The 23190-nt window shown below is 42.1% G+C and overlaps 1 protein-coding gene across 4 annotated transcripts in view; it reads right to left on the bottom strand.

Moving 5' to 3' along the window:
* LOC136709609 (F-BAR and double SH3 domains protein 2) overlaps nucleotides 1-22833 on the bottom strand; it is a 98737-nt gene extending 75904 nt beyond the window's left edge. The window contains exons 1-3 of one of the 4 annotated variants that reach the window (XM_066684978.1): nucleotides 22723-22833; nucleotides 22158-22296; nucleotides 13858-13955 (exon numbers count right to left, since the gene is read on the bottom strand). In XM_066684978.1, the coding sequence (XP_066541075.1) occupies nucleotides 13858-13955; nucleotides 22158-22178 (119 nt within the window). In that variant the 5' untranslated portion in view covers nucleotides 22179-22296; nucleotides 22723-22833. Of the gene's footprint in view, nucleotides 1-13857; nucleotides 13956-16818; nucleotides 16907-20517; nucleotides 20632-22157; nucleotides 22334-22722 lie in introns of those variants that run through there. The other 3 variants (XM_066684979.1, XM_066684980.1, XM_066684981.1) reach the window with 3 other exon arrangements.
* Between the last annotated feature and the right edge of the window lie 357 nt (nucleotides 22834-23190).

Here is a 23190-nt window from a genome sequence, read left to right as displayed (position 1 = left end):
TCGTTATACATGTGCAATGACTATAAAGGAATCTTATCTTAAAGTACATACAGCTGAATACAGCTCTCAACCACATTCACACTTCATTAAACTCCGGGTGACTGTCTGTGAGGAGTGTGGTGTGTTCTCCCTGTGTCTGCGTGGGTTTCCTCCGGGTGACTGTCTGTGTGGAGTTGGTGTGTTCTCCCTGTGTCTGTGTGGGTTTCCTCCGGGTGACTGTCTGTGAGGAGTGTGGTGTGTTCTCCCTGTGTCTGCGTGGGTTTCCTCCAGGTGACTGTCTGTGAGGAGTGTGGTGTGTTCTCCCTGTGTCTGCGTGGGTGTCCTCCGGGTGACTGTCTGTGAGGAGTGTGGTGTGTTCTCCCTGTGTCTGTGTGGGTTTCCTCCGGGTGACTGTCTGTGAGGAGTGTGGTGTGTTCTCTCTGTGTCTGTGTGGGTTTCCTCCGGGTGACTGTCTGTGAGGAGTGTGGTGTGTTCTCCCTGTATCTGCGTGGGTTTCCTCCGGGTGTGAGTGTGTAAATGAATGTGTATGCGTTGCCCTGTGAAGGACTGTCGCCCCCTCCAGGGTGTATTCCCGCCTTGCGCCCAATGATTCCAGGTAGGCTCTGGACTCACCGTGACCCTGAACTGGATAAGGGCTTACAGATAATGGATGGATGGATGCCCCGAGGTCATGTCATGTATGTCAGGGAAATATGAACCTGTTTGTCAAATATAATAATATTATACATATATGTATATATGTATGTATATATATGTACATTAATATTATATAATAATAATATTAATGTACATAAAATAAACAAAATTACTACAAATTATACACGTGTTACGAATAATTCCACATGCTTGTGTCTGACTTTAAAGTGTTTGTAAGTTTACTCTGATGCAAGACAGGAATTTCCGCACTAACTCCCCTTTTCCACAGACCCCAGTGAACAGCATTATCAGCCAAACAAGCACTCGGCTGAATCCAAACATGGCAAAATGCTTACATACTTCAGTGGGGGTCTTAAGGGGGGCTCTCACATACAAACACACACACAGCTTCTCATTTAGCAGTGGCTTTAAAGGATTTATACCTTACAGAAATCTCTCCACCTCATTTCTCTCTCTGTGACTGTAGTGAACAGCCGTTATCATTCGCACAATGCTTTAGCAACTCCCAGGCAATCACTATGTTCACTATCTACAGCCTTCAACTCCAAAAGCCCCGTCATTTTCGCTCTGCTTCAGAGAACGGCCAGGAATGTCAGCATTACGTAATGGTCCCTACAACATTAACCCTTTACAGGCATCCTTAAATCTACTGTTTTATATCAGCACGAGCCTACCATTGTTGCTCAGAAATAAGCAGTTCTGAAGTAGGATGGAGGAGGATGTTTAGAGTAGGGCTAATGGTTTCTGTGAATAAAATATATTCAAGCATCATGCTGGTTTTAATTCTAATCTGCAAGTACTAGTGAGAATCTTAAAGGAGCAATCTATAATATATTTACTGTAATATATCATAAAATGACCAGTATGTGTCATCAGACATTAAGAGTGTACTCACACTGGGCATGTAGGAGCCAAGAAAAACGACTCCAAATTAGTTACAAATTAAGTAAAGGAACAGACTAAGTTGAAGCACTGGCAGTGCTGCAGCTAATTTGTTGATATTCTGTGAGGAGGCGTCCGTTCAGGAGCATAACGCAGCTTGTGTTTCGGTTTGTGATCCCGCCCACTTCCCAATCCCCCGTACCGTATCCACATCCTGGGTTGCCAGGTATGGCACACAATAGCAGACACAAACACAGCATTCTGCAGCCATGGAAGTCTGCAAGCAGACGGAGATGACGTTAGATTCTACCAGATCTCTGTTTTAAATAAAGAATGTAAAGAACAAGAGTTGTGATTCAAAAGCTAACTTGCCTATAAGCTACTTGCCTGCAAGTTGCCTGTTTAAGGTGGAACAGAAGTTTCAATAAGATGCTGGTGAATAACGACAAAATTAGCCTTGTAATCTGACCCAATTTAGGTGGAGCTAAACATGTGAATAAAGAATGTTGAAGGGAAAAATGTATCAGGAATATAACATCAGCCTCATCTAGTGTAAGATTTAAAGTGGAAATGGAATGGCACCTGGCAACCCACATGAGCTTTGTGTATGGGGAGGAGAAAGAGGGTGCAGACAAATTTTAGCTTTAACTTTTGTCATCAAGCGTTAGCGTTAGCATAACACTAGAAATCCTATAGAGGGGCTAGCAGAGGTAGCATTTATAAGCTACATTAGACTCTTCAGACACCAAACAACTCCTGAATGTTTGACTACAGTTTGGTTAAGGGGAAATCGGTGTGTGCACAGTAAGATTTCAGAACGTTTGACACGCTTCGTCAGTATTCTGGTGACCACAGATAAAATAGAACGCGCAGACATATTTTTGCACTTGGGTTGAACAGCAGCTGTAAACACAGATTCACTTCTCTTTTTTTCCATTTTCTTTATTTTTCTGAACCTGGGAGTGGCCTCTAGATTTGCCACTTAGTAAAAAAAAGCCATTCACGCGCTACTGAACGTGTCGTGTCAACACACCTTGAGGTGGAGGGTGGGGAGGCACTCATTGATGCTGGGCAAAACCTAAGAGAGCTCCAAACTGTTAATTGACTGTTAACCTTTTAAAATTTCACCGTAAAGTTGGTCTGATGTTTAAAAATAACTATTCAACCAAAGCCCAGCCATTTGTTTGAGCTCTCATTTGTTAGGCCTTCAGGAGCTGAACACAAGGCCTTCTAATTTAGGCCACATATCTAGGAAGTGACTAAAATAATAATAAAAATACAGCACTCTAGATCTTCTAGATCCATCTCTGAATGTGAAAAGGATTTTGTCCAGCAGGGCTCGCTATTAGCATGCAACTTTGCTTTCTGTGCATCACTAAAACAGCTGGGAACCTGTCTAAATGGATGAATCCGGCTTTGTGAAGTACCCCCTGGTTTCTGTTGGTCACACAATGTGTCAAACACACCAAAAACAACAGCGCTGTGGCTCTGCACTTCCAGGTGTTTCACTTTTAAACACAAATGTCTACAGAGCAACGTGCCGCAAACACAGGTCGGACAACAAATGGACAGCAGTTTAAATTCACCGCAGATGTTCTCTGCAACCTCTGACCCCCGGATCCCCCCAAAACACACACACACAGGGAGAATGAGAAAGACAGAGAAGCTGCATTTCGTGCCACAGGGTCCTGAAGCAGCGCCCTTGTATTCCATACACACTAATCATGTGATACTGGCTAAGGGAAATTCAGAATGCCCTGCAATGTCACCACGTAGAGGACTCACTTACACACATCTTTGAGAAGTCGTTTGCTTCCCCAAGTAACTAGTAAACGAATTAACTGCAGCTGTGTTTCATATTGTGTGTGTAATATGGGAATAAATGTGATTCGATGGACACCCAACAGGTTTGTGATGTGTTTATACTGAAATGCGATGACTGCGTTGTCACCTTCCTGTGCAGTCATTGCTCAACACTGCCTGAGTAGTCTGAAGTTCTCTTCGAACTGAACACGTTCACCCATACACAATGGCTTTGGTAATGAAAATGGTTCTGTATAGAACCCTGAACTCTTCTGGATAATGAAAGTGTTCTTTACATCATGAAAGGTTTTTTCAGACTGATGGAGAATGTACTCTATATGGTTCTATACGTTACAAGCTTGACATCGGGGGCTTTATACACCTCCAGCTGACAACTATTAGTGGGCAGCGGGGTCTGAAGTGTGGTCACATTCTATTCTAGTGGACATTGTAAAAACGTGTAACGTGCACCATAAAGTAGCTGAACAGAGACGTGAAGAGTAGGAAGATGCCAAAGCAGTGAACAGTCTCTGATGCTGAATATAAAGTCCGTGGCTATAAATACAGTAGGCCGACAGATGTTGTGTTATGTAAAAGCAAGACAATGGTCATAAACAGGGGAATATGGGTCAGATAATGATGTCATCACAGTGTGCATGCTCAGTGCTTTATCCTCAACTCTCACCGAGAGGGCTCTAATCCAGGGGGGATCCAGATTAAACACACACACACACACACACACAGTCAGTAAAGTGAAACAGATGCTGGGAGAATGGGAGAATGTGTATTCCTGGCTTGCGCCCTGTTAGTCCGGGTAGGCTCCAGACCCACCGTGACCCTGAACTGAACCAGAGTTACAGATAATGGATGATTAATGAATGTTCATTTTTTTGGGGGCAAAAAATACAGAACTCTGCTCCCGGAAACCCCACACTCCACCTATATTCTGCCTCATATACATTGAAACATGCTACTTTCAGCGCTGTGTTAAAACACCTTTGGAAATGCTCTGTAAGGCCGTTTATCTGGAAAGAATCTGGGTCAGTGGTGTTGTCGTTCAGCTCAAACTTCTAACTTGTCGTGTTTCCCTGTGATTGTGTGAAAGAGCCACAGGAGAGAAGAGGAGAGAAAGAAGCTAAAGGAACAGAAGACAGGAAACCGGAGAGAACCATGCAGTTTCATCACCACAAGCGTACATTACAGTTTTACAGTAGGGTAGAGAGCAGGAGCCGAAGAATCCGACTTAGGAGAAACTCGGAAAGAGATGAAAAGTGAGGAACAGCAAGAACGACAATCAGAAAAAGTGAAAGAGATAAAATAAGTGAACAAGCACGGTGAATGTAGACATTAAAAAAGGGAAAAAGGAACACAGGACAAAATGTGAAAGAGAGAGAGAGAGAAATAGAGGAAGAGATTAAGCAAGAAAAAGAGCATTGGGAAATAAAACAGAGAGAAAGAAGACAGAGACAGAGGAGTAAACACTGCAGACTGCAGGAAGGGGCGTGACAAAGAAATGAAGAGTAGGAGAGATGCAGAAGTGGAGAGATATAGATAGAGAGACAGAGGGAAGATAAAAGAAGTGTTGGGGATTGGGGCGAGCGTATGAGAACTAATTAAAGGGGAACGGTTGGCTGGAGGAATAAAGGCCAGGGTCACTGAGGGCACAGCCTTAATTTTCTCCACTGTGGCTTTTTCAATTACACACTGTTTGGGTGACAGACTGGGGACAAACTGTAATCTCACACAACAAGCTATTCACGTTTATGAAATTGAAAACGTGCGGCCAGATCAGGAAGAATAAACAACACAGGTAAAAAAAAAACACTAAAACTGAACACCAAAACTGAAATGTTAATAAATAAATAGATAGATAATCTTGATTCTACTGGCGTCTGGTGTCTGGTCCCTGATTACTTTTACATTAACCACAGCTCCCTCCTAAAATGTAGCTGGAGATGTGGCAAAACACCTTCTCTAACAGGAACAGCATGCTTTGAAAACCACAACAAACAGCAGCGGTAATGTTAAATGCTGTTTACTCGTCATGTATTTGCGTGTGGTGTTCAGCTCTGCCCTTCTGTTCAGACACAATAGTGTATATTTTTTCATTCCCCTGTTGCACCGTCTGGCTCTCACTAGATTCTGTCAGCCACCAATCTAAGGAGTGTTTAGACCTCTCCAAAAGACCACAGCATAGTTTTACGAGCTGCCATTGTGAGTGGGATGAAAATAAAAATATTTACAGTAGTGATGTTTTATGAATGGCAAGTTTGTGCTGGATGTCTGCATTGTGTTGCATAGAGGGTCAACTCTATCTCAGGTTTACAGGTCACGTTATGATCCCAACTCGGAACCACGAGTGAGCGGGTACTGATAAAAGTGCCTGGTTCCAAGTTTACCACGTTTCAAATTTGCCTAACGGAAAAGCAAAACAGCAGAGTACAGTAGAGTAGTGTAGGAACCAAGCAGTGGAAAAGTGCCTTTAGTGTTGCACAAAAACGGTCCCCATCGGCCCAAGCCTCTTTGAATTGTGAGAAGCAGAACTTCAAAAGCTTAAATTTGGGAGGTTTGGAAATCCCTGCAGATGACTTTGAAAGACTGAAAGGAATGGGAATGGTATTAAGATTAGAATTAAGGATGGCAGACATTGAAAAAAAAATACATCTGATTTAAGAATAATTTGCTGGTAAATTCACATAATGGTCATTTTGACTGAAGTGTAATAAAGGAAGGGTGGTTCTGTACCAGCCCATTTCCTGAGAAGGTATAAAAACCAGTGTGAGTGAAGTATATGTTTGTGTGGGTGTGAACGGATGTGATTTTTCTCTTTAAACCAAAACAGTGTCAATGTATTTGTTCGGAGAGACAAGCTGCACTTTTAAAACACTTTCTGTTTAAGGATTTATAACTCTTCTTGGCAGAGCAATGTTTGTGTGTGTGGAAGTGTACAGTATGTTATGACACAGAGGGAGAGGGAAAGGGAGGGAGGGAGAGAGAGAGAGAGAGAGAGAGAGAGAGAGAGAGAGAGAGCACAAGTCTGTGTTTAAATGAACAGAAGAATGTGAAACGCAGTGAGAATGCAACTCTCAAAGCCAAGAACACATTTATTTTATTGCTCTATTCTTCTCTCTATTCTTCTTTCTCTTTATTAACTCCAGCCTCCCAGACGTGGCAGAGCTTTGTCATTTTTTTCCCTACTTCCCTCCATACTTTACAAAGCAGAGCATCAAACTCTGCTGAATCTGTTATTAACCCTTAGACATCTACAGTTATTATCGTCACTTGGCTTTCCTTGCTGTTATAAAACCTCTGACAGGTTCATTTTACAGAATCTAACTGGGATGGCTGACTGCACGCTGCAAATATTTAAAAAATGACAGAAATAGCCAAAATGTGTTAAGTCTTATGACACTTTAGTGTGGGTCATTGTTCAGAACATTACTAATGACTAAGCAGCATTGTTTATCTCTGAACAAGCCTTTATCAATAATAATGTAGGTTTAAAGCAACAACAGGTTGTATTTTTACCTTAATTTTACAGTTTCAAAATCACTGATGCTTGGAGGTAGGCAGGTATTTGGCAGTATTCTGTAATTGGGAATGACATACACAAGTCCTGCACAGTGGTCAGAGGGATTTGAAGCCATTCTTCTTGCAGGATAGTGGCCAGGTCTCTACGTGATGCTGGTGGAGGAAAACGTTTCCTGACTCGCTCCTCCAAAACACCCCAAAGTGGCTCAATAATATTTAGATCTGGTGACTGTGCAGGCCATGGGAGATGTTCAACTTCACTTTCATGTTCATCAAACCAGTCTTTCACCAGTCTTGCTGTGTGTATTGGTGCATTGTCGTCCTGATACACGGCACCGCCTTCAGGACACAATGTTTGAACCATTGGATGCACATGGTCCTCCAGAATGGTTCGGTAGTCCTTGGCAGTGACGCGCCCATCTAGCACAAGTATTGGGCCAAGGGAATGCCATGATACGGCAGCCCAAACCATCACTGATCCACCTCCATGCTTCACTCTGGGCATGCAACAGTCTGGTGGTACGCTTCTTTGGCGCTTCTCCACACCGTAACTCTCCCGGATGTGGGGAAAACAGTGAAGGTGGACTCATCAGAGAACAATACATGTTTCACATTGTCCACAGCCCAAGATTTGCGCTCCTTGCACCATTGAAATCGACGTTTGGCGTTGGTGTGAGTGACCAGTGGTTTGGCTATAGCAGCCCGGCCGTGTGTATTGACCCTGTGGAGCTCCCGACAAACAGTTCTGGTGGAAACAGGAGAGTTGAGGTGCACATTTAATTCTGCCGTGATTTGGGCAGCCGTGGTTTTATGTTTTTTGGATACAATCCGGATCAGCACCCGAACATCCCTTTCAGACAGCTTCCTCTTGCGTCCACAGTGAATCCCGTTGTGTTTCGTCCTTCTTGGTGGTATGCTGACGTTACCCTGGATACTGTGGCTCTTGATACATCACAAAGACTTGCTGTCTTGGTCACAGATGCGCCAGCAAGACGTGCACCAACCAATTTGTTCTCTTTTGAACTCTGGTATGTCACCCATAATGTCGTGTGCATTGCAATATTTTGAGCACCACGCTGCTCCAATTTAGCCATGAAACCTCACACACTAAAACGACAGGTGTTTCAGTTTCATGGTCCAACCCCTGTCAATCAACTCTCGACTTTAATACCCACACTGTTGCATCAGCCTGCTCAACTGGGGCTAGGACCTGGAATCCTCTACAGCAGCTTCGTGAAGACTGTAACCAACCCACTATGAATAAAACTAAACTGAAGTGTACTGGATTAGGATTGTATTCACTGTCTGTTTACACGTACTCTATGCACTGCACTATGTGCTGACCTGTTAAAGCTAAATCCCTGGTGTATATATTGGATGATACAAAAATAGATTGAATTCTGATCTTGAGTAGAGATAAACAGGAAGGATATAGATGTTTAAAGTTAAAGATGAAATAAAATTTAATTAAGAATTTTCACAGAATTTAGCCCCAATCAAGACTTCCATTTCACTACAAAATTACAACGAGTACACACACACACACACACAAACACACCACCAAATGGGAAAAAAATGTATGCAGCGCAACAGATGGACTACTCTCTGTAACTGTAGAATTACAAAGTGCTCCTGTGTGGTCAGTGGCGCTGAGAATAAACCGCGAGTGTAGAAACAAAGACGCGGTCGTAATGTTACGGTTGATCGGTGTGTAGTCATTCATTTGTCGTTTTTGGTCCTCCATAGTTGTAGCTACTGTGACAATGAGAAAATATTACAATACACAACCTTCACATCCTACATTCGTTCTAAAAGGAATGGATACATTTTCTACATTTGCTGCATTAACATCTATTAGAACACTAGATATTGGAACACTCCTGTGAGGATTTGATGGCATTCAGCCATGAGAACATTGCAGAGGTCAGGTGTGCATGTTGGATGATTAGTTCTAGATCACAAACACCATTCCAACTCATCCCAAACACATGTTGGAGCTTCATCAACTTAAAAAGCATGGTTCCACTGCTTTATACCTCTTTAAGCCACACATGGTACTGGTGACCTCATGTGTGGCTTCTTCAGAGCAAGGACTCTAGTGCATGTATTAGCTTGTGAACGGCAATAGTGAAGAGGAAAGGTCAGCTAGTTGTGAATGGTCTTGATTGACACAACACACACACACACACACATACACACACACACACAAGTGGACACTTAAGCCTAGTGGAACCGAGCATCAAATAACAGAAAAATGGGGAGAAAATCTCACACACACACACACACACACACACACACACACACACACACACACAAACACAAACACAAACACACACACACACACACACACGCATGGTCAGTAAAGTGAAACAGATGCTGGGAGAACGTTCTCTCTGCAATTGATTATTCTCTCACAGACGTAAACACCAGAAAGTGCCTCCTGCAAAACAACACTTTCTTCTTTGTTTCTTCCTTTCTCCCCCCCACACCCTCCATCTCTTCAATCCTCTGCTTTCTGGAAAAACAAAACACTCTTTCAACTCACAGAAAGCACGCAGGCCTCTGTGGAGTGCCAAACTATTTACCACAATGCCCTGCTCGGCGTGCTCCACCTCTTCCTGCTGACAGTATCAGTCCATCTGAACATCAGCCCTCAGGTTCACTCAGAAACCTCACGATACACCACTCCACATGGACGACAGTAAAATAACAGCAGGTGACAGTAAACCAACAGCAAAATGACAGTACAGCAAGACACGAGTGTGTGTGGGTGTGTGTGTGTGAGATAGAGAGAGAGAGACATGCATTGATGTGTGTGTCTGTGCTAGCGTTAGTGTTATGGCTGGACAATAATTCAATATGAATATATATCGCAATATAAAATGTTTCGATAATAATGACATCATTTTTAAACACATTTTCAATATTTCACTATACATTATTTACAACATCTGTTCATGACTGACGGTCATTGCAGGGCACTGCCCAGTTCAATGCTCTCAATTATGAAATTAGTTTAAAAATTCATTCATTCATTCATTCATTATCTGTAACCCTTATCCAGTTGAGGGTCGTGGTGGGTCCAGAGCCTACCTGGAATCATTAGGCGCAAGGCAGGAATACACCCTGGAGGGGGCGCCAGTCCTTCACAGGGCAACACAGACACACACACACACACACACCTACGGACACTTTTGAGTCACCAATCCACCTACCAACGTGTGTTTTTGGACTGTGGGAGGAAACCGGAGCACCCGGAGGAAACCCATGCAGACACAGGGAGAACACACCACACTCCTCACAGACAGTCACCCGGAGGAAACCCACACAGACACAGGGAGAACACACCACACTCCTCACAGACAGTCACCCGGAGGAAACCCACACAGACACGGGGAGAACACACCACACTCCTCACAGACAGTCACCCGGAGGAAACCCACACAGACACAGGGAGAACACACCACACTCCTCATATACAGTCACCCGGAGGAAACCCACACAGACACAAGGAGAACACACCACACTCCTCACAGACAGTCACCCGGAGGAAACCCACGCGGACACAGGGAGAACACACCACACTCCTCACAGACAGTCACCCAGGGTGGGAATCGAACCCACAACCGCCAGGTCCCTGGAGCTACGTGACTGCGACACTACCTGCTGCGCCACCATGCCGCCCCTAGTTTAAAAATTGTTAATAAGTATTAATAGTTTATAAATAAATATAAAGATTTAACAAGAGTTTTATGTTTGTTGATGATGTCATGTTTCTTGTTGGTTCTGGGCAGTTTTTATGTTGTTTAAATCGATATCGGAATTATATCATATCAACTTAAATTTAGAAATATATCGTGATATAAATGTTGGGCATATCGTCCAGCCCTAGTGAGTGTGCGCTTTTTTCCAGTCATTTCGAATCTGTAGAGCGAAGGTCCCTCCCTCTTCATAGTGAAAAAACCTTCGTCTTGTCCAAGCAGAAATAACCAATCAGCAGCATTTTGAATTTCCTGTAAGGTTTATTTATTTATTTATTTATTTATTTAATCAAGGGACAGTTCGGTGTGTTAGAGCCAGCTGAGGCAAGAGGAGTCGAGGCGTCAGTAGTGTGGGAGAGGAGATAAGAGGGAATTGCAGATTAGACCAGATTTGAGGCGTTTAATGGACTGACAGCACTAGTCCACCTCCTCCATTTTGAGGCTGGAATGTTTCATGACGTTTCTCTGAAGAACGAGAGCAGTTAGAGTGAAAGGTCCCCTGCTGCAGATCATAACGAGACTGAAGAGCACTATTAGCTTTGAGTTGCTCAGTAACTATGATATATTCGGTGCTGAGAGCTGGCAGAGGGACAGCTTCCTGGATAATAACACCCCTTATAACACACTCATGACCACATTACGCTCACCAAACTCTTTGTATCTATAAACACTGAAATTAGTGAAGAGGCATGGGCGGGTTGTTCATTAGGGCTATGGTATGACACTCCACTGAAGTAAAAAGGCATGGAATTTTTCTAGCACACTCTACCACAGCTGGTTTCTAGGGCGATATTGGAAGGTTTTAACAAAAATATATTTATATTTTTCCTAATATGTTACATTTTCCCTGTATTTATGGCACAGTGTAGGATTCCAGACCGCATTTTCCCTTCCTGTGCTTTAAAATCAACATTAAAAAAGAGCTCTTCTCTGATTGGCTGCTTTGTGTTGTGCCTCGTTTAAAATTTTGAATTACAATTAGATTCAGAATCACTTTATTGGCCACTGTGATTGCGCACAGAGGAATATGTTCTTCGCATTTAACCCAATCCGTGCAGTGAAACACATTTACACACACACTAGTAAACACTAGAGGGCAGTGAGCACACATGGCCTGAGCGGTGCCGCGGACTGCGGAGCAGTTGGGGATTTGGTGTCTTGCTCAAGGGTACTTCAGTCATGACCTGCCTTCCGGTTACAAGCCCAGTTCCCTAACCACCAGACCACGGCTGCCCCCAAAAAGCCGTCCAGGCTGAAGCACTCGCTATATCTTCACTATGAATGGGTGGTCCTTAACTATTTGGCCAAAAGTTTGGGGACATCTGCTCATATAGGATTTCTTCTAGAATGTGTTACACTGTGTGACATCACATAAACAATGAATGCAAAACTAGCGGTTTCTACTATTGGACTGGGAAGTGAAACATACTTCTGAACTATTTTAACTTTGGATAAAAGTAAGGAAAGTTAATATGGGCCCTTTAATGTTTTTCAGTTCGGAGGATTTGTGACTTGGCCGTTGTGTTCGGCTGGACTAATCTAATGAGGACGAGGGATTAATTAGGGGTTAATGAGTCGAGCCAGGCTTTGAGGATTACTGTGTTAAACAGTGACTGTGTAGAAAGGAAAAGCCTTTTCAGTCTGTGTTTAAATAAGAAACAAGCGAAAACCAGCACAAGACCTAAACAAGCAGTAGACACACAGAAAAAAAAAAAGAGAGAGAGAGAGAGACAGAGAGAGAGAGAGACAATTGTGTAACTGAGAATTACACAAGACGTAGCACCAAGAAAACAGAAATAGCTAGAAGGAAAAAAAGATATTTCTCTCTCTCTCTCTCTCTCTCTCTCACTCACACACACACACACACACACACACACTACATTTTGATTGCACAGCATTTATTTTTTGCCTTTTGCAGCTCCATTGTGGGGGTGAACCACAGTCAAATGCATCTCTCAAGAAAGTTTATTTGCATGCACACACACACACACACACACACACACAAACACACACAAACACACACACACAAACACACACAAACACACACACACACACTATTCCTCCACCAAAATCATAACTTCTATGTATCTATTAGACGTGGATCTACGCATGCGGCCTATCATCAGAAGATCACAAGTTCAATCCCCTGTGATGCCTCAGCTGTCCGAGAGTTCCGCTGGCCTCTGTTCCTCTGGGTGGGTCGCATGGTCTTCCCTCTCCACCCATCGCCCAGGTGGCATAGCACCTCTGTGTAGCTAATGGTCTTCTCTAAGCATGCTGAGCCCCACTGGCAGTTGTTTGTGGCAGTAAGACCAGACGCAGTGGCGCTTCACATGGGGAAGCGTGTGATTGTCTCACACTCCTAGGTGTGTTAATGTAGCTTGAGGCCACACAGTGTCCACTTTTCAGGTTGATGTTATGATGCTGTTTCCAGCGTCAGTATCTCTGATGGGATCCTTGCGTCTCCAAAAAGGGAACTGGAAAAAAACGCTTCCACTGAGAGACTCTCCCGCTGTCACGTCTTCAGTTCTTTAATCAGGGGAGAGTGTAACATGTTCTGTTTTACTTGTAGATGTTTAAGCTCCACTGATTCCATACACACCCTGTTTCAACTCCAGGTTTTTATTTTTTGGCTTATATTTTTTATATATATATATGTCTAATATGTCCCTTCAGTCTTATTACATATATATGAAAGCATGTATATACTTATTTAATAAGTGCTTCAAAGCTTAATCCTAACCTCAGAAGTCAAGAAACACAGATTTAATGCCTTTTTAAAGTCCAGAAGAAGCCTCTGGAGTCCATGCACAGGACCTTGGAACAAGCCTCACTCATCATATGACGAAGTGAGAAAAAAATCACAGAAGGAATGAGGTTAAAAAAGGAAAAGGGAAAATGATGAGGAGAAACATCACTGCTGTGTGTGTGTGTATGTGTGTGTGTGTGTGTGTGTGTGAGAGAGAACTGTGGGAACATTTGGCTCTGAGAAGAAAGTGCAAAGGAAATGCCTTCGTCACATCCACAGCTCTATGATCTCGATGTTCTTCCAAAAAACGGGAATTCATTCCTCCTCTCTCTCTCTCTCTCTCTCTCTCTCTCTCTCTCTCTCCCCCTTGGCCCCTTGTCTTGCCTTACCCCATCCCTCACTCCCACTCCAGCATTTACTCCAGCGACTCTGAATCTGTGTGTGTGTGTGTATGTGTGTGTTTTAAAAGCTTACCTCATGTCTTCCAGTAAATCACATTCAGTTTGGTGTTTAAGGTGCAGCCGAGTGAGCTGTTCTGTGTGAGTGGTCTTCAACTCCTGCGTCACTTTTACCTGCAGAGAAAATGGAGGGGGTTTCATCAGCCAATTAACACATAACACAACACCTAAACACAGAGTTCACACTTTCACACACACACACACACACACACACACACACACACACACACACACACAGAGTAATTTTCTCTTTCCTGGAAAATACTGAGCATGCACACTTGTTTCCTCACGGCTCTTCCAGACTAAACAACAGAAGACGCTGACCACCGTACACACAGCTGCCCAATGCAGACGACACAGTCCCACTTAATAGAAACTATAAAATAACAGTGTACATTTACATTCACAACAGATTAAATACTGACGACGTACTCAGAGTTACAGACAGATTACACAACTATCTGTACGATTATGATACACTTGTGTAATTACATAAATATTTTATGATTTCATACAGGTGTAGAAGCTTGAACTCATCTGTCTTTAACAGTAAATATCTTACCTAAAGCAACCCTGAAATAGTTGTGCCTAGACAGATCATTTTGTTAGATTTCACATAAATACTGGCTAAGCATCAGAAAGGCTGGTGCAGGGCTCCATAAACAGAGCACATTAAAATCAGACAGTCACCCGGAGGAAACCCACACAGACACAGGGAGAACACACCACACTCCTCACAGACAGTCACCCGGAGCGGGAATCGAACCCACAACCTCCAGGCCCCTGGAGCTGTGTGACTGCGACACTACCTGCTGCGCCACCGTGCCGCCCTGAACAGACAGCAACAACTACTAATCAAGTTCAGCATCAGAGAAGAGAGGACACATGGAAATTCCAGATATGAACAGCTTTGGACAACTGGTATCATCCACATGTTAGAAATTCCACCTCTAAGCAGGATTTCTCTATGAATAAGCTTTCTGAAAAAAAAAAATGTGATAAATGTGTCCAACAGTGCTACAGCTACACACTTGCTATCAGACAAGTGTGGCAAAGTCCCTCTGGCCAATCAGCACTCTGCAAGTTTCCATGTCACCTTTTAGTCCCCACTTGGCTCATCGGGAGCCACGAGAGAGCAGGTACTGAAAAAGAACCCGGTACAAAATTTGCCTAATGGAAAAGCAAGAGTTGAGTGGAGTAGAGTAGGTACTGATACTTAAAAAAACCAAGAGGACCCCTTGTATTTGCTGTGTGTTCTTACGAACACTGTGTTTGATCATCAGTTGTCCATTTTTAAATAAGAAAAGCTCCTCATGGAACAGGTCTGGTCACTAGTTCAGAAGGCTGTGTATATCATGATTCTTCCATCTTCTGATGATGGATGATTAGTTCTGGATTCATCCCAAAGGGACTGGACTGGGCTCCATCGCTCCACTGCTCCACAGCCCAAATCTATATGAACCTCGAGCCTTCACATGTGCAGCTGCTTCAGAATATCCCACTCTACTGGTCAATGCTTTCCTATGGCGATAATACAAACTGAGTATGTACAAAATGGGTGCAAATTAGAATATACGTATCTTCTCCTCAGAAGGAGCATCGCGTTTACATCGTCCGGCCCTACACTTATTTTGGACTGTAATAATGTCTCGGCTGAGATGAGGTAAGAGGGATATAAGGCTAATGAAATGTTTTTTTGCAAAACTACCACTTTATTATCCACAATACAATACAAAAGATGATCCTACACCAGCTGGGGTGAATCTGCTGTTCGTAGAGCTCAGACTGGGCAGATCAGAAAAGAGACAGAAGAGAGGCTTCCTGAATTATTCAGATTCTTCTCTTGGGAATGAAATCAAATAATTTAATGTACACGACTGAAACTGAGAACCGCAAACCGCTTTGGAGCAAAATGGACACCGAAGCATGGCTGGTACTGAGAACCTTCCAAAGACTATTTTCCCATTCCCTTTATTGCGGTGTCAAATTATAATTTAATTTACAGTAACAAAGTTACATATAAACACATAATTAATAATTGTGAACACAAGTGATTATTTGTTTGCACACATCTTGTATAATTCCTGCATTTCAACTCAGCTGAGAAGCCCAGGAGAAACCCCAGCAGTACTTGAGATGTTAAAACACACTGGTGCACCCTGCTGTATCAGTCTGTGTCTGAGAAGGTTGCAGCGCTCTGTGGTGATTGGATGCTGGAGTTTGCACAATAGTGTTCTGAGTATTGGTGAGTAATAGTGTTTAATGCTGAGTGTGCTGGGCAGTTCCTGTAATAACATCAAAAGAATTCTGAACCGTGACAGAGTTACGGTTACTATCCACTGTTTACAGCAGGATCAGATGATAGCGATATATGAAACGTGTAAATGCTGACCTCTAAGACATTCAAGACATATGTTTTGCACTTAACACAGCCTCAGAAAACACACAAACGGGGCATGTTTCTGTTTTATTTCCTTGTATTTATTTATATAACATGCTGAAAATGGCTGAGTACAACTCCACTCTGCGGTAACATTCTATTTGAGGCTCTGTGCTCTTTCTGGAGCTTCTTTAGCTCGACACGCCCACAGATGCTAGTCATGGTTAGCGCTAAAGTACGTTCTCTTCTTTGATTCAAACCAATCTATGTTTGTGGAAACTGGTTCCTCATTGGTGGAATATGGCTGAGTGGTCTCTGGGCGTCAGCAATGACGTAGCGCTTGGAAAGTTATATTTGGTGTAGTGTTTATTGGATGGACCCTCTGAGTGCAGTGGTCTAATGGGCGTCTACAATGATGAGTGGTGTTTGCGGAAGTGTGGTGTGATGATGTGTACTGGATGGACCCTCTCAGTGCAGTGGTCTCATGGGGGTCTACAGTGATGAGTGGTGTTTAAATGGTGGTGTTTGGATGATATTGTTTAGCGTAATGGTCTATGAGGGTACGTTGATGGTATGTGATGGTACACTGGGCCAAACCTCTCAGTGCGGTGGTCTCGGGGGGTCTTCAGTGATGAGTCTGGGCAGGAGGATATTACCTGGAGACGGACTGTTAATTACAGAGGAAGCGCTCCACTTGGCAGCAGAGGATTCACTTTAATTGGTTCTGTAACCATTCCCTAAAGGTTAGAGCAGGAACAGGCAGAACACTGTTAAAGAGCAAAGCCCTCTCTACGACCCACCTCTGCAGAAGATCAGGGGAGCACATCAGAGAGGTCACTCAAAGCAGTGTAGATTTCAAACCTCAACTCACAGGCTACAATACCAAAATTAACCCTTTAATCCCAAGCCAAAAACAGCAGTTCTGCTCCTTTATCGGATCTTCTGATTACGTTATATATATCTTCTCACATGGGAACAACTTAATTTAAAAAAGCTTATCGATTTTTCGGTCTTTCATGTGTGTCATGTACCACAACTATTATATAATACACTATAATTACATAAAAATACACTGATCAGCCATAACATTAAGACCACCTCCTGGTTTCTACACTCTCTGTCAATTCTCTAAGTTCCACTGACCGTACAGGAGTGCTTTGTAGTTTAATAATTACAGACTAAAGTCCACTGTAGCTCTGTATACTTCATACCTTTCATCTAGTTCTACAAATGGTCAGAGCAGGTATGAAATGGGAGGTGGATCATCATCTGTGTTGTGCTGGTGCGTGTGGATCAGACACAGCAGTGCTGCTGGAGTTTTTAAACACTGTGTCCACATTTGTCTACCATTTAAATGTAAAGTCACAGACAGTAGCTCATCTGCCGCTGTACAGTGTGTGTTGTTCATCCTCTAGTCTTTCATCAGTGACACAGGATGCTGTCGGCTGGATGTTTTTGGTCGGTGGACAATCCTCGGGCCAGCAGTGACAGTGAGGTGTTTAAAAGCTCCAGCAGCACTGCTGTGTCTGATCCACTCTACACCAGCACAACACACACTAACACACCACCACCACGTCGGTATCACTGCAGCACCGAGAACGATCCACCACCCAAATCATACCTGCTCTGTGGGGGTCGTGTGGGGATCCTGAGCACTGAAGAACAGAGCAACAGATGGATTCCAGTCTGTAAGTGTAGAACTACAAAGTGCTCTTGTGGTCAGTGGAGCGGAGAGAATGGACTGTGAGAGTAGCAACAAGGAGGTAGTCATAATGTTGTGGTCGATGAAAGAATACCGTGTATAATAAAAAGCACTATAAGAATAACTCCACACTTCAGTGTACCTGATAAAACAGCTCAATTATAGTCATTTTATAGCAATGTGAATTGTGTTTTGAATGTTTTCATTCCAGATATTAGGACATCCTCTTTGATTACAAACACCAACCATGACTGCACTCAAAGCCAACGCACCAAACACATGCCACCGGAAACCATCGACAACTTATTAATCTACAATTTGTGCTGTAGACTACTACTTCACTGAAAAACAATTTTTCTGAGAACATTCCAGTGACCTGTGGTGTACCCCATGGTTCAATTCTTGGCCCACTCCTATTTAACCTATACATGAATCCTCTTGGCCAGCTACTACAAAACTATTGGGCTGTCCTACCACAGCTATGCTGATGATACTCAGATTTAATTGGCCCTGTCCCCAAATTACTCTGCTCCAATTGACTCACTGTGTGAATGCCTTGAGCACAACACTAACTGGATGGCACACAATGATCTGGAGTTGAATAAAGATAAAACAGAGATTATTCTCTCTGGGAACACCAATGATAGGCACTGATTGGCTGCGTACTAATCGACTCAGGTCTCGTTTTTAGTCATCATGTTAAAGAAGTTCATTCTTATTCTTTATCAGCTGCTTTTTACTGTTTCTTCTGATTCTGTAAAGCACTTTGAATTTCCATTGTGTATGAAAGGTGCTCTATAAATAAACTTGCCTTGCCTATGGATTTGCTAAACAATTACTGACAGGCCTCTCCACCAGTGACAACAGAAGTGCCACTTTCTCTGTCAATCAAAGAAATAACGCTACATCATCTGGAGAAGGTGTTGTTTGTTTTTAGGTTTATTTCCGTCCTGAAGCGTCAAAAAAAAAAAGAAAGAAAAAAATCACCATCACTGTGGACAAAGTTTCTTTAGAACAAAGGAGCTATTTTGCAATAAACCAGTCTTAATCACTGATGTTTGCAGCTTAACTGATTATTTTTGTAGATAATAAATAAGTAGTAAATAAATGTGCATGTGGCCTAAGCTAAAATTGCTAAACAATCAACACACAGAAAACATAAAGGTTATGATCCAATTTTACTTCTGTATCAAATACATATTGCATTGTAGTCCATATCTTAATTTATGTATTGTTACATTCACTCCAATCAATACCAAAGCCATTCTATAGCCTACAACTCGACTGCATCGTTCTGTAGGCGTATAGTCTCATGCAGTAACTGAGACAAAGTAGGTCTGACTTCCTCTCTTTATGCTAATGTCTCGCAGGTGTTATGAGCCAATGGTGGGTGACAGCTTCCAAAGACATGATTAAATCTCAGCAATGAGCTTACAAAGTAAACTAACCTCGTGTGTATCCTTTAAACAACACCCTTAACCATCTACAAACCTCGGTCAAATCTACAGCAAGCGGAGAACTGGCCTGGAAATGTCAATGTCAGTGACACGTTTGCCCTGTCAAAATATTTCACAAACTGAAATATTTTACTGTTTGAGCCAAATCCAAACCTCTCTCCATTTCAGCTTCTCTTCCATCTGATAAAGTGTTGACAAAAGGTCAGAAGACAATTTAGTTTAAACTGACACTCAGTAGCTGCACTACAAGTTCAATCTCAGTGTCCATTCCTCTTGGAAAAAGACAGATGTACAGCCTGCGTGCAATTATAGGGCATTATTTGGTATAGTTACTACTCTACAATACAAGACCTTTACTGCGCCGTTAGATTGTTCACCTCAGGCAGACTCCAAAACCAATCAACTGGCTTTTTATTAGGAAAAAATACACCTTTTCCTGCATATCTTCCACTTTGGTGAAAGACCATTATAAGACTGGCAGATTATATTATAAGACAAAAAGAAAATGGCTGAAAACATATTAATAAGCTTTTACTGTGCAGCAGAACCCATGCGTAATGAAAAAAGAAATAAGGAAAGACAATAACGTACGTGAAGACTGATGTACATTAAAGGCCACAGTTACGATTGTTTTCCAAAAAAAATAATTTTTATAAAATGTAAACAATGTTTCGTCACCATTTGCTAGCTTTCAGGTCTCTTTGCGAGTTTGAAACCATCCCCAAAGTCGGCAATGGCTTAAAAAAAAAAAAACATAGCGTCTCGGTCCAATGTGCTAGGCCTTCTCTCTCTCTGCTCACGGCAGTGAAAAGCCGTCTAAAGAACTCCAAACATTGGAAAGCATGAACCAAGATGGGTATAATTCTCTGTTCCTGCTCCATATGTGGTTAATATTGAATTATTTTTGGTTGTCGGATTACTTAAGGTGGAAATATCACCCAATTTATGAGATGGTTAACTGAATGAAAGTAAACAGTCCAAATTGCTACAAAACTAAACAACTCGAGTCACAAATGAGTTTCAGTGGTAGTTTCTATGGAAGTTTCCCTTTAAGTTCATAGCAAAAAACAAAGGTAAAAGTGCAGTAAAAGAAAGCCAAAAATAATCAATAGTACATTGAGCACAATTAACACTAACCCTTAATTGAATCCCAGTGGACAGGAAGCCAAACGAGCTGTGCACCCAGTAGAAACCGTTAAACAACAAAAGAAACCTCCAATTTACAGTAGAACCAATAGGCGACAAACCCAGTGAACGTACAGGGCAATTATGTCAAAATCACACTAAATCTACACAGACCTCGTTCCGATTTACAATGAAGGCAACTAATAGACAGACGTCCCTTAGACAGTAATGGCAAAAGCGCAGTAATGAAAAAAAGAGTAATGGACAGCTAGCCTTTAAAAACAATTACCCCAATGGGCCATGAGCCTAACAGACAGCTACCCCAGTAGTCAGCAAAAACCCTATGTATATTACAACCAATAGACACCCAGCTCAATGGGAAAATACGGAATAACAGTAACATACAGTGAAGACGTTAACATAAAATTAGCCCAATTTTTAGACATTGCCACAGACAAAGCCTAGTGAAATCAAACAGACTGGATAACAAGAGCATAAGCACAATAGAACCAATATGTTTTACAGTAATACATATGGACAACAAGCTAAATTTACAATAAACAATACAGTCAGAGCACTAAAACAGTAAAAGCCTGTACAGTAACACCATTGGACTGTCAACGGCACTGTAAAAGCACAAAAAACCCTATCCACACTAAAACCGTATGTACAGACAACCCAATAGGATACTAAGGCTTAAATATAGCAAGTCCATATGCACTGCAAACCCAAAGGACAGTGAAAATAAATGTAAAAAAACATACAACAGGCAGCAAGCTCAATAGATAATTAACCCAGAGGCACAACAAAAACCTATATACAACCAGCTAGACGTACAATGAAAATAAATAGAAAGTGAGCCCAGTGTACAAGACCAAAAACACAGTTAAACGATATGTACAGTACAAGGAAAGGACAACTGAGGCAAAAGCATAGCAAAAACCCATGAACAGTCAAATCAATGGACAGACAGTGAGCCCAATGGACAACACACCACAAACAAAACACCATGAAGCCATACGTACAGTAAAATCATTCAACAGTTGAAACAAGGGCTCAGCAAAGCTAATATGTACATTAAAAACCGCTAACAAGATAAAGCCTATTGAATATAACGGTTTCTGTATTGACAGGGAGAGCAAAACAAAAACAGCGCCAAAAAAATCTGAATACAAGCATGGCAATGTGACTACGTCTGTACTAGAGCCTAAAGTTAATGCTGAGTCCACAAAAGGCTGTACAGTGACAGCTGGAAAGCCGTTATTTCTTCTCTTCAGTCAGTCTAGATGCCTTCACACTCACAGTGAACAGCCATCAGAGTAACGAAGGACCATTATTATCACACTGTCTATAATTACAGCAGTTAGTGAAGCTACACTCATGAATTAGCCAACAAAACCCTTTTATAAGTCCACTGCTAAGAGGTTCTTCTAGAGGAGAAAAAGGAAAGTCGCAGTCCTTTTATTCGCCCGCTTCTTATTACAGTTTTCCGTTCCACCTTAAACAGCGCAAGCCGTTAATTTTGACGCCTCGGACGAAGAAGGAGCGGGCGCCAGAACCTGACCGCTGCAACCATTTAAGGTGGACCGGAAAAATTATCTTTTTTAGAGAACAGTTTTTAAGCAACACAGAAAAGAAACGGGTACACATACCTTTCTCGGCGGAGGCTGCATGTTTCAACATCGACATGAATGTAAAAAGAAGAAATAAATCCCAAAAAAACCCTCCAAAACACGAAGAGAGGAAGAGACGGATGAGAGGACCAGGATCACAGCAAAGCAAACACTGCGGCTGGGAAATAAAACACAGAGAGAGAGAGAGAGATGCGAGGTTTACCTCAAATACGAGGCACAATAGCGACACATGGAGGGAATTCAGACGTTATTATTCCTGTTTCAGATGTTATCACTGTTGAGAAACAGCACAGCTCTGTGGACAACTGCTCTAACTGAACCTGTGTTTCGCCACCTATATTACGATAACGCTCAGGATTCTATTAATATTAGAAAGCTTTCTTGAGTGAATATTTGTTTTATTATTACTGTTATCCCATAAAATATTTAGATACTGTTTGCGTCTGTTCTTATTCTTGAATTGGTGTATATTTTAAAGTGTACTAATATGTAGCTTCTGCTTGTAGATGCAGAGTTAGAAATATCTTGAGATGGTTAAGTAATATTAGAATGCTTTTGAATAGAAAAAACGTAAGCTACTAACAATGTATTTTAATCATATTTGAGTAATGTATGTTCAAATGTATTCATTTTTGTCTTTAGAAAATAATAATTAAAAAAACATTGTTTTCCACAGCTGTAACATAAATGGGGTCGGTCCTACAGTTACTATAGTAACAAGAATGACATCTCCATGGACCAATCGGTGGACAGCAAATAAGCCTAGACCAGAAGACTAGAGTGAAGTAGCCAATCACAATGCTGGAAAGGCGGGTCTTGACAGAAAACGGGCGGGAAAGAAAATGAATAATGATGCGGCCTTTCTGGAGCGGTATAGAAACAAGCAACCGTCGAGCGAGGCAAAACTCGACCCACACACAATTTTCTAGCACAATAATCGATAGTAGAAATATTAACGCCCCCTCTCAAAATACCAGAACAGTTCTAGAGACCCACTGTTCACTTTATTTCCATTTTATTTTTATGCCTTTGACCAAATGCTAGACAATGA

The sequence above is a fragment of the Hoplias malabaricus genome, chromosome 11 (assembly GCF_029633855.1).
Source record: "Hoplias malabaricus isolate fHopMal1 chromosome 11, fHopMal1.hap1, whole genome shotgun sequence".
NCBI classification, from domain to species: Eukaryota; Metazoa; Chordata; class Actinopteri; order Characiformes; family Erythrinidae; genus Hoplias; species Hoplias malabaricus.
This window is presented reverse-complemented; position numbering and strand designations above follow the sequence as displayed.